The sequence below is a fragment of the Genypterus blacodes genome, unplaced genomic scaffold (genome assembly GCF_046128005.1).
Source record: "Genypterus blacodes isolate CSIRO-AG114 ecotype Tasmania unplaced genomic scaffold, CSIRO-AGI_Gbla_v1 ptg000076l_1, whole genome shotgun sequence".
NCBI lineage: Eukaryota > Metazoa > Chordata > Actinopteri > Ophidiiformes > Ophidiidae > Genypterus > Genypterus blacodes.
The window spans coordinates 5529641-5540541 of record NW_027466885.1 but is presented as its reverse complement, the minus strand read 5'-3'; the positions used below and the strand labels follow the sequence as shown (position 1 = coordinate 5540541).

Below are 10901 nucleotides of genomic sequence, written 5' to 3'. Positions count from 1 at the left end.
TCCTGTTTTGGCGAGAGAGGGAGAGAGAGAGGAAGTAAAGGTCTGCCTGATTGATTATACTGTTACACTGAACCTGCTGGACGTGTGTGCAACAGGCCTCGTTTCTGCTCGTTAAAGGGACGACGGGCTGAAGTTTATGGAAAGGAGAAAGTGATTGATTAAAAGCAGACGTAGAGAGAGAGAGAGAGAGAGAGAGAGAGAGGGGAGCACAGGGGAACCGGAGAGAGGAGGAGGAGAGAGAAGAGGAGGAGGAGGAGAGGTGCTATTGTGTAAGATTGTGTGTGTGTTTGTGTGTGTGTGCGTGTTTGTTTGCGTGTGTGTGTGTGTGTTTGTGTGTGTAATACTGTGCTCATGCCAAAGAGAGATGGGCGAGGACAATACGTTGCAGAGTGGCTGGAGTATAATTCATTCAGCGCCTTGTGTGTGTGTGAGAAAGAGAGAGAGTGCGTGTGTGTGTGCGAGAGAGAGAGTGTGTTTGTGTGTCAGACGGTATTCCTGCTCGTCTCGCTCCTCCAGTTAAGTTCAATCAGAGGCAGTCACTGGCACACAGCGGTGGTCTCCACCTCTCTCTCTCTCTCTCTCCCTCTCTCTCTCTCTCTTCCTCTCTCTGCTTCCCTGGAAGAACCGACGACCTCCCGGTTCAGCACCACAGGTAAGAGCTCACCTTCCCTCATTCTCAGGAAGATGTTTTTAACAGTTTTAATCAGGAAAATAGCCAAGTTTTGATGGATGGTCATGGCTTGTTGAGATTGTTACCTTGGGAACCTCCGCATGTAGCTAATGAACGCCAAAGAACCAAAGCGAGGGAGATGCTTCTCTCACCCGTCTGTTCTCTGCCACCTGTTGGTTCTGTTTGCTCGAGTTGTTCACGTGAAAGTCATGCTTGGGCAGAAAAGTGGCTTTAGAGAGCTGCATCTGAGCGTCCAAGTGGAGAGTGGAGACCCGTCAGTGCGAGGGAGGGATTGGAGCACAAAAGATCGCATATCCTCCGCCAGAAATATGGATTCACTTCCACATAAACATTGACTTGGCACTCCCGTGTAATCCTCAGTTATGAGGGATTCAATCTCCAGAGAGACAGGAAAAGGGGGGAGAGATGGTGGAAAGAAAACAAGGTTACTGTGGGATGCGGAGGGGAAGGAAAAGAGAGGAAGGTGTGAGGAAAGGAAAGGAGGATGCAGAGCACAAAGGAGAGAGAGAGAGCTGAAGAAGCAAGGAATGCGAGGAGTGTTACCGCCGTGTGTTTACATGGTTTTTTGTTCGATGGCGTGCAAGAGCGCTCAGGAAGTTCTGAACTGATTTCGACAGAACTCAGTAAAAGGGGCGGGGCCTTGCGTGGCGTGAGGAAGAGATTAACCTGTTTCAATTTCGGGACTGATGAGAAATCCAGGCGTAGATACGAAAATGTCTCATTCCAAGTTTTCCCATGTTGATGCTTGTTGTAACTGCGTCTGATTGACAAGGAAGACGTGAGATTCAGAAAATGACGGAAAATGATGATACACTCTTTTTCCGCCTTTGCAGAGGTATGAGCTGGGAGACAAAACAGTGTTATTGCACAATCTAATATTTATCGATCCATGCCAGGTTTAAGCGTAAAAACAGGTTAAACATGACAGACGGAGCGACGGCGGCTGCGGTGTCTTTTGGACGAGAGGTCACAGGGGACAGGAAGCCATGGACAGGACGTTTGTCCTGTTTAGATGTCAAAGCAGTTTTGTAAACAAAAAGTATAAGACATGGTTTCTCTAGACAATATATCCATTAGCTCTCTCTCTTTCACACACGCACACACACGCACACACACACACACACACGCTCACACACGCGCGCGAAAACTTAGTCATATCCCGGGAACACACTCTCACATCCGTCCCTTTCTCTGCACGTAGAGATTGTGCGTGTGTTGTCCCTTTCTCCTCTGCATACTTCACATTCTAAGGGTTTCGTCTCCGGCTTTCCTCTTCCTCTATGTGTGTAAGTTGAGACAGAGGAGGAAGTGAGGAAGTGGCCGGACGAGTAAGTCTTAGTGGGCCAAACTCACGTCTATGAGCCCGAGCTTTACAGGTGTGTGTGTAGAAGACGAAGAGCGTCATGCATCAAAGCTGTCTTCTCCTGAGAGACCGGCGTGGAAAACCTAAATGTGAGGATGATGAGGAGGTGAGAGCCCGTTATTGCTCGCTTCATAATGGGTTGATATAAATCATTAACTCCATCAACCAGCCATTTTTAGTCTCTCTCCCTCTCTCTCTCTCTCTCTCTCTCCGGGCAGCCAGATGGTGGTGCTCATGTCGGGAGGCAGTTCTCCCATAGTTCTGTTGACGGGAAGCTGGGGCCTGCATGTTGCATTAACTCTGCTTTAGTGCGTTAAGAGATTCCCATGAACCCGAGCATCGGCTGCAATAAACAAAACCCGGAACAGGAATCTACACTTGAAATCCCTCCAATTCCCGATTCCCCTCTATCCGGCGACTGTGACCAGTAGCACCTTTTACACCTTTGCCTCGCCGTTGATGGACTCCCCCGTGAAGTAGCTGTTAACCTTCCTGTCCGTCATCACCCGGGTTTTATGGCTGTCATTCAGTAATGCGCGGCTATGGCCCACTTGCCTCACTGAGTCACCTCCTGCTTCTGCCACCTCACCTTTATGACACGGCTCACTCTAAATATCCACTATATAACCAGCAATCACTTCCAGCTCTGTTTATGTGCGCCCCCTCCACGTTTCCTTCGCTCACCTCATGGAAAAATACTCAGAGGTAGAACGTAGTAACGGTCAAGTGTGGAGGGTGGAGATCTTGCAAGAATTGAGAGATTTTCTGCTTAAAATCCCCAAATTTACAGCCACCCACTGTTATAGCCATTAACAAATGAAAACATGTGTAGGTTAAATCTATGGAATGACATCTGTGTTGGTGCTTTAGTCCACGACAGCAGGAAACTCCAGAGCCAGAGATATTTCATGGTTGTGTTGCCCTTGGCACCCACACGTCTTGCACTCCCAACAATCCGACATCTGCAACCATGATGGTCGATACCCGGGAGCGCCGAGGGGGTTTGAGTCTCCGCCGCCAAACGGAGCGTAATGCACGAGTGGACGGAGGGAGATTTCAAAACCCGTGTGTGGATTGCATGAAAAATGACTTTAAGTTCACTGTGTGTGTGTGTGTGTGTGTGTGTGTGTGTGTGTGTGTGTGTGTGTGTGTGTGTGTGTGTGATGTGGAGAGAGAGTTAAACGTTTTAGCTCTCCAGTGCCATCTTGTGGTGAACAGTCGTAGTTTCCATCCCTGCCTCAGCTGCTCTAAATTAAATGAAGGCAGTTTGGCGCCTCTGCAATCCACAAAAGTGTTTTTTATCCTCGTGAAACGCTGTTTTACTACGTATGTCGGCATTAATATGATTTCTATCCTGAAAATCTGCGCCTTTCTTCTCCGCATGGCATCTTTTTGATTGTTTGCCTTTAATGTTGCCACAATATCGCTTCATGCGTCTTCTCAATGGGCCCATGCGAGGCTTATGCTAATATTATTACATCAGCGTCTGCTAATGACACACAGCGAGCCGTTCCATGGAGCATAAAGGCCCCTCCACTAACGGGGGAGAGTTTTCACATTCTGCTCGCACCAAACGGAGCAAACTGCAGCCTGAGGCCAATCTTCCTCAGCACGCAGGTCTGATTTTCTCACAGAGCAAAAGTTTCCACCCAGGCGAATCCCTGCTGTCCTGTTTGTTTAGGTGTGTGCTGATTACAAGTTCTCATGCTGGGGAACGAGACACGTCTCTTACAGTGACTGGAACCTGGAATGCTCTCTTTCTCTCTCTCTCTCTCTCACTCTCTCTATCTCTCTCTGTCTCTCTCTCTCTCACTCCCTGTCCCTCTCACTCTCTGACCCCCCTCTCTCTTTCTCCCTCTCTCTCTCTTTCTCCATCACTCTCACTCTCACTCTCTTTCTCTCTCTCTCTCTCTCCCTCTCTCACTCTCTCCTACTCTCTCTCTCATTCTCTCTCTGTGTCTTTCTCTCTTTCCCTCTCACTCCCCCCTCTCTCTCGCTCCTTGTCTCTCTCACTCTCTGACCCCCCCTCTCTCTTTCTCTCTCTATCTCTCTTTCTCCCTCTATCTCTCTTTCTCCATCACTCTCTCTCCCTCTCTCACCCTTTTTCTCTCTCTCTCCCTCTGTCTGTCTGTCTGTCTCTCTCTCTCTCTCGCTCTCTTTCTCCCTCCCTCCCTCTCACTCACTCACTCTCTCCCCCTCCCCTCCCATCCTCTCCTCTCCAGCTTCCCCGCTATACCTCTACGTTTTAATGGCGTTGTTATCCAAGCACACACACACACACACACACACACACACACACACACTCCCATGCCGTCTTCATTAGCACAGGTCGTAACACGCAGCTAAATGCTCTCCTTCCGGGTGCAGGCAGTCCACCCAGATGGACGGACCATTTGATAAACACTGTACCCTTTTTTACTGTTGCCATTCATTAGCAGCGGAACATTTTAAAAGGAGACGGCGGCGCGCGGAATGTCTGAGCAACAGCGTTTCAAAGGGCATTTTTGGAATATTGATAACGTACAACATCTGTTTTTGATGGCGTCTTATTTTTACAGAAATAACATAAAGCGTCAGGATGGTTTTAATGTGCAGGTCTTTAATGAGCTGGTACAGGGTGAGAGCACTTTCATGGCCGCTCGTGTGGATTAGCGTTTATGGCCCGTGCCCGTGGTAATGACGCCTTCTCCCTCAGACTGTCTGTGACATTTTTGTTGTTTCTTTTATAGGTTTCACTGAGGCCTTCGCCCAAGGCCTGCATCAGTCGCACCCCGCCGGCAGGGACCCCCCCTCCCTCGCCTCTCCCCCCTCCCCTGTAAGAGTCCCAGGATTTGGAGGGAAAAATGCATAATATAACAGCGGAAACGAGCGGACGGATCAACCTGACGTGCGGCTTTTCCGGGAGCCACAAGTTCATCTTCACCCTGGTGCCCATCGTCTATGGCTGTAACTTTGTCATCGGCGTCGTCGGCAACAGCATGGTGGTGGCCGTCATCTACCGCTACATGAAGCTCAAGACGGTGGCAAACATTTTTGTGCTCAATCTGGCTGTTTCTGACCTCACCTTCCTCATCACCTTGCCCATGTGGGCCACCTTCACCGCCACGGGCTACCACTGGCCCTTCGGTGCGTTCCTGTGTAAGGCCAGTGCCGGGCTGGTGATCTTCAACCTCTACACCAGCATCTTCTTCCTCACGGCGCTCAGCATCGACCGTTACCTGGCCATCGTGCACCCGGTGCGGTCACGCAGGTTTCGCACCGTGCAGTACGCTCACATCACCTGCGTGCTGATCTGGCTGTTTGCCTCCCTGCTCAGCGTGCCCACAGCGCTCACCAGGGACATCCACAACATCTCCAACTCCAACACCACCGTCTGTGGCATTCTACACCCCACCAACTACACCATGATGCTGAAAGACATCCTGCTGGTCATCAGCCTGAAGAAGAGTCTGCTGGGCTTCCTGGTGCCCTTCCTCATCATCATCACCTGTTACTGCCTCATTGGACGGGCTCTGCTGGTTGCCAGACACATCCAGAAGAGCTCACGTTCCCGGGACGACGAGGTGCTGCGCATGCTGGCCGCCGCCGTCCTGGCCTTCTTCCTGTGCTGGGCGCCGCACCAGGTGTTCCACTTCATGCAGGTGCTAACCCAGCTGGAGGTGCTGAAGAACTGCACCATCCTGGACGTCATTGACACCGCCATGCCTTTCACCAACTGCATCGGCTTCTTCAATAGCTGCGTCAACCCCATCCTGTACAGCTTCGTTGGGCGCAACTTCCGTAAAAACTTACTGCGCCTGCTGCGCTGCTCGCCGGGCGGAGCCACCGGGCCTCACCCCAGCATCAGCTCCAAAATGAGCGCCCTCTCCTACCGGGCCTCTGAGGCGCTGAGCCTCACGGCCAAAAACAAGGCATCCTCTGATGTGAAGTGACGAGGCGGGCGGGGTACGAGTCCGCTCTCCCCGGCTCCACCCGTCTGCGGTTCAGGGGCCGCGGACGGAGACGCTCCTCGCTTGTAGAACCCCAAATGTATTACCAAGCACTGAAGCACGCAGACCTGACTGTGATGCTTCATTTTGTGTTCATATCCCTCTGTGATCCAGCCCATTGAGTCCTTCACTACTTTGCACGATGCTGAAAGGCAGAGAAAGTATTTGCAAACCATTCGGCGTGACGTTCTGGCTCCTCTCTTCGTCTGTGACGTGAAAATACAGGAATTAAACTCCATATACCTGCTGCGACACACTGGAGTATCAACCAAAAAAGCTACACATAATCATCAAAGCCTGTTGTTTATATGAATGTGCAAGTATAGAAGGATGATGTGACATTGTACTTATAAAACAGTGGTGTTCTATGAAGTACACGTGAGGTGGAATCTATTCTGTGTGCTTCTATGTTCCATATAGTAAACAGAGTAATGATATAGTGCCTGTATGTTATATGTTATACCGTCAAATGATGTGGCCTCTGTGATAATGTGTTCGTGTTTGCTTAAGACACGTGAGAGTAACACGCTGTGCACACACACACACACACACACACTCCAGGTTGGGTGATTACTGTTCATATCTGTGGTGGTTGTATTTGTTGTATTTAAACGTGGAGATTTTCTTTTTTCTATAAACTTTAAGTGTACAGATTGTGAATATACGAAACTATGAATAAAATGGAAGAAAGAATAATCCACGACTTGTCCTGATTCGTCCTGTCGTTCGACCTTGACTCAAGGTTTTCCCCTGCAGTGTTTCCAGCCTGAGCTTTGGTTTAAACATTGACAAACCTATGTATCTTGTGGCTCCTCTGTATCTCCACGTAAGCATCTAAAAATAACAGGTGTGCGGCGCAGGAACTTCTGGCGGGGAACATATGATGTCACCGGCGGTGGATTGGTGGACGGCGGCGGACGCTTGGGGCTTATAAGCGCTCTGCAGAGGTGAGTTTGGCTTCACTGGCAAACATGAAGGTGCTTCTGCTCTTTGGATTGGTGGCGTTCGCCCTGGCTGACATCACTCGCTTTGAGGGGTAAATTCACACACACACACACACATACACATTTGATTCCATAGTCTGTGACCTGTGTGAAGTGTGTGTAAAGCGGTTTAAAGGCTCCGAATCGGGAACTTTAGAATTCGTACTGCTGATACGTTTAAGTGTATTACTGCTATGTGTGTATGCTTTAATCTGAATGTGTGTTTTCTGACTGCTTCACTCAAAGAAACAATTTAAAGTCCAAACATGGCTGAAAGTAACAGAAATAAATCGTCACGGCGCCCTGATGAACCTGCAGCTCAGTTCCATGTGTGATCTGCTTCTTCTCTTTGATCAGAGAGAAAGTCTTCCGTCTGAAGCCTGTGCTTGACGAGCATGTGACCCTTATTAAGGAGCTGGCTGACAGCGTCGAGGTAGCCTTCCACCTTCACACACACACACACACGCACACACTCACACTCCCCACCTTAAGTGTGCCATTCTCACTCTCCGCAGGGGTTAAATTGGTTTGCTAACGGCGGCTAAATTGGAGCCGTTTCTCCTCCTCTGGCTCTGATCATTCACTTACTGTTCACGCAGATCAAACCACACGTTTTACTTTTCTGGAATGTTTAAATTAATCTCATCCCCCGCTCCGCAATGACGAACGTCTTGAACTCCGCTCTCGTTTGCCCAAATGTGGCACTGAATCACTGTTGTGTTTGTCTGCGGCGCCATCTGCAGGTTGACTTCTGGAGCCCCGAGAGTCCCCGGATGGTAACCATCGACATCGACGTTGACATCCGCGTGCCTGCCGCCTACCTGGATTTGTTTTACACCCTCCTGCAGCAGAACAACATGGAGCACGAGTACGCCACACACACACACAAGATACGCTTATATGTGTGTGTTTCTGTTTTCCTCAAATCCAAGAATCGCACACTGACAGTCTCTCATCTTCAGGGTTCTGTATGAGGATCTGCAGGCTGCGGTCGAGGCCGAGGCCGGCGGCAGGGAGCCCAGAGCTCACAGCTACACCAGGTACAACAGCTGGGACAAGGTAAGTGAGAGAACCCTCGTCTGGTCGCCATCTCTCCCCCTTTGATCTCTCCTTCTTACGTGTGTGCGCTCGGCTTGCAGGTCCAGTCCTGGATCACCTCCATCTCTTCCTCCTACCCCAGTCTGATCAGCAAGCAGGTGATCGGAAACACCTACGAGGGACGTCCCATGACCCTCCTCAAGGTATCGCACAGTTCATCTCAAAAATTGCCCCTGATGCTCGTTGCATAATTCTCATCTACGGAACATTCCGTCACTAAAGCTTGTGTAATTCCACAGCTCGGTAAGAAATCCAGCTCCACCAAACCCGCCATCTTCATGGATTGTGGCATCCATGCCCGCGAGTGGATCTCTCCTGCTTTCTGCCAGTGGTTTGTGAGGGAGGTAAGCAGGACAACAAGATAAACAAGTACAAATTGAATTAGAAAGAGACCCCGATGACCCCTGATGACCCCTAAACTCCTCTCCGATCTTCCTTAGGCTCTGTCCACCTACGGCAGCGACTCTCAGATGACCAGCATGCTCAACGAGATGGACATCTTCGTCCTGCCCGTCTTCAACATTGACGGCTACGACTACACCCACAAGAGCGTGAGTGACAGTTTCACCTCGTATACACGAACCTAATGTGTCGTGTTGTACGGTTGTGTGCTTGATATTGTGTTTTTCTTGCCCACTTTGGGACTTTTAGAACAGAATGTGGAGGAAGACTCGCTCCAGGAGATCTGGATCCGGCTGCATCGGCGCCGACCCCAACAGAAACTTCAACGCCGGCTGGTGCAGTAAGTGGAACTGGAGGAGGCCGTGGTTGGAGGCAAAGTCAAATGAAACATACAATACATGTGAGCGCTTCATCTCTCTCTCTCTCTCTCTCTCTCTCTCCCTCTCCCTCTCCCTCTCCGACAGCTCTGGGCGCCTCCAGCAACCCCTGCAGCGACACCTTCTGCGGTCACAGCGCCGAGTCCGAGATCGAGGTCAAGAACGTGGCCGACTTCATCCGCAGGAACAAGTCCGTCATCAAGTCCTACATCACCATGCACTCCTACTCCCAGCTGCTGCTCTTCCCCTACTCCTACTCCTACGAGCTGGCTGCTCACCACGGCGAGCTGGTCAGTCATCATCATCATCATCATCAGTGATTAAGTGTCCATACAGTTGCGTCAGTCCAGTCCAGCGTCCCTTTTTGTAATAGAGCGCTCTGCTTAGTCACAGTGTTGAGATAATTGTGCATCATGGCAGTGTCACAAGCATCGGCATGGTGTGGAGACTATACACAGCCATGATGGAGACGTATATGCACCGTAAACAATATAGGAATCGCTAGGGAGACGTGCTGAATTTCAGATCCAACTCACAAGAGGAGCGCCAGAGGTGAAAGAAGTGTCAACATGTAAATCGATTAGAAACATCTGATGAAGAATGAAGCGTATCTTAGGTCTTTGCAGGTGTTTGTTTGATGCTACGCTTCACCCATGGTGCTCATTTCAAGCGAGGTGAAGGTCTCCAATTCTAAGAGTCCAATTTATCAGAAAGAAAAGCTCTTGGAATCTTTATTACACTTCTAAAGTTGTTTCACGAAGCTTGAAATCGAAACTATTGCGTCATTTCGCAATCCAAGGCTGCTGCAAATCATTTACTCCCCGAGTCCGGCTCATGTGTGTGTGTGTGTGTGTACTCTGGTAGCTGTTCAAACCTCTCACCGGGGTGTCCGCCGACTGTGTGTGAGACTCACACCCCTGCTCCGGCTCTCGCACTAACTACAGCACATCACACGTGTGTGCCTGTCGATTGCTCACGTGTAATTTTAACCCTGTTCTGACACTTTAGAGAACAAAAGAACTGCAGGTATCTGCTATAACGCATCTGTCTGTCCGCCATTATCATTTCCTGTGTGTGTGTTGCTCTCAGGCTTTCATTTCCTGTTTCATCATTTACCTCAAACTGTTTTGTTTCATGTAATATCCTGAATGCTGCAGGCCTGAGAACTTCTAGAATCTGAATTTGATTTGTGGGTCAGAATCTTCAGCTATGAGATGTTTACATTGTAGAAAATAACTGATTGGAGCTTAACCTGTTTTTCTTTCTTCCCGCTGTGTGCTGTAGATGAAGATCGCTGAAGGAGCCTCCGCTGCTCTGCGTACTCTCTATGGTACCCGCTACACCAGTGGACCCGGAGCTGCAACCATCTGTAAGTACATGAAACATGTGAAGCTTTATCTCCATTATTGATCAACAACGCACACACACTCTACTCAGACATATGATGGCATGTGTGAGTGAGTTTTCTCTTTCCTTCTCTCTCTCTCTCTTCTTAATCATCTCTCCATATCTGCCCTCAGACCCCGCTGCTGGAGGCTCTGACGACTGGGCCTATGACCTGGGAGTGAAGTATTCCTTCACCTTTGAGTTGCGTGACACCGGCCGTTACGGCTTCCTGCTGCCCGAGTCTCAGATCAAGCCCACATGCGAGGAGACCATGCTGGCCGTCAAGTACATTGCCGGCTACGTGCAGAAGAACCTCTATTAAAGAGCGGAACTGCCAGGACCCCTGCCAACTCGGCTCCTCTGTACCAACCCCCAGCCCCTCTAACCTCTCAGCCATCTCCAGCCCGTATCCATGGATACGGGCACCACCCGCCATCTTTTCTCACTGTGCTTGACAGAATGTCAAGATGAGAGCAAACAATAAAATCAATGATCCATCCCCACATGCTGAATCACTATTTTATGTGTATACCATAATATACTGCCTGGTGCACAAACATACACATGAAAACAATCACATGTGTTGACTTAAATCAAGCTGACAAATCTCTA

General features: G+C 49.7%; 2 protein-coding genes across 2 annotated transcripts; both read left to right on the top strand.

The window, feature by feature from the left end:
* The first annotated feature begins 308 nt into the window (after positions 1 to 308).
* On the top strand, positions 309 to 6739 carry agtr1b (angiotensin II receptor, type 1b). Its single transcript, XM_076158397.1, has 2 exons — positions 309 to 652; positions 4784 to 6739. Exon 2 carries the CDS (start codon positions 4898 to 4900, stop codon positions 5984 to 5986), a length of 1089 nt encoding a protein of 362 aa, XP_076014512.1. The 5' UTR covers positions 309 to 652; positions 4784 to 4897; the 3' UTR covers positions 5987 to 6739.
* Positions 6740 to 7004: 265 nt separating this feature from the next.
* On the top strand, positions 7005 to 10779 carry cpb1 (carboxypeptidase B1 (tissue)). The gene is made up of 11 exons (XM_076158396.1): positions 7005 to 7079; positions 7384 to 7459; positions 7770 to 7894; positions 7989 to 8085; positions 8166 to 8267; positions 8364 to 8468; positions 8565 to 8675; positions 8776 to 8866; positions 8991 to 9193; positions 10188 to 10272; positions 10424 to 10779. Exons 1-11 carry the CDS (start codon positions 7015 to 7017, stop codon positions 10609 to 10611), a joined length of 1248 nt encoding a protein of 415 aa, XP_076014511.1. The 5' UTR covers positions 7005 to 7014; the 3' UTR covers positions 10612 to 10779.
* Positions 10780 to 10901: the final 122 nt, after the last annotated feature.

Bases quoted from the DNA above. Each gene is read 5' to 3' on its own strand.
- agtr1b (XM_076158397.1), top strand. From the start codon at position 4,898: ATGCATAATATAACAGCGGAAACGAGCGGACGGATCAACCTGACGTGC.
- cpb1 (XM_076158396.1), top strand. From the start codon at position 7,015: ATGAAGGTGCTTCTGCTCTTTGGATTGGTGGCGTTCGCCCTGGCTGAC. The intron at 7,080-7,383 runs GTAAATTCACAC...CTCTTTGATCAG, and splicing joins GACATCACTCGCTTTGAGGG to AGAGAAAGTCTTCCGTCTGA. The intron at 10,273-10,423 runs GTAAGTACATGA...ATCTGCCCTCAG, and splicing joins ACCCGGAGCTGCAACCATCT to ACCCCGCTGCTGGAGGCTCT.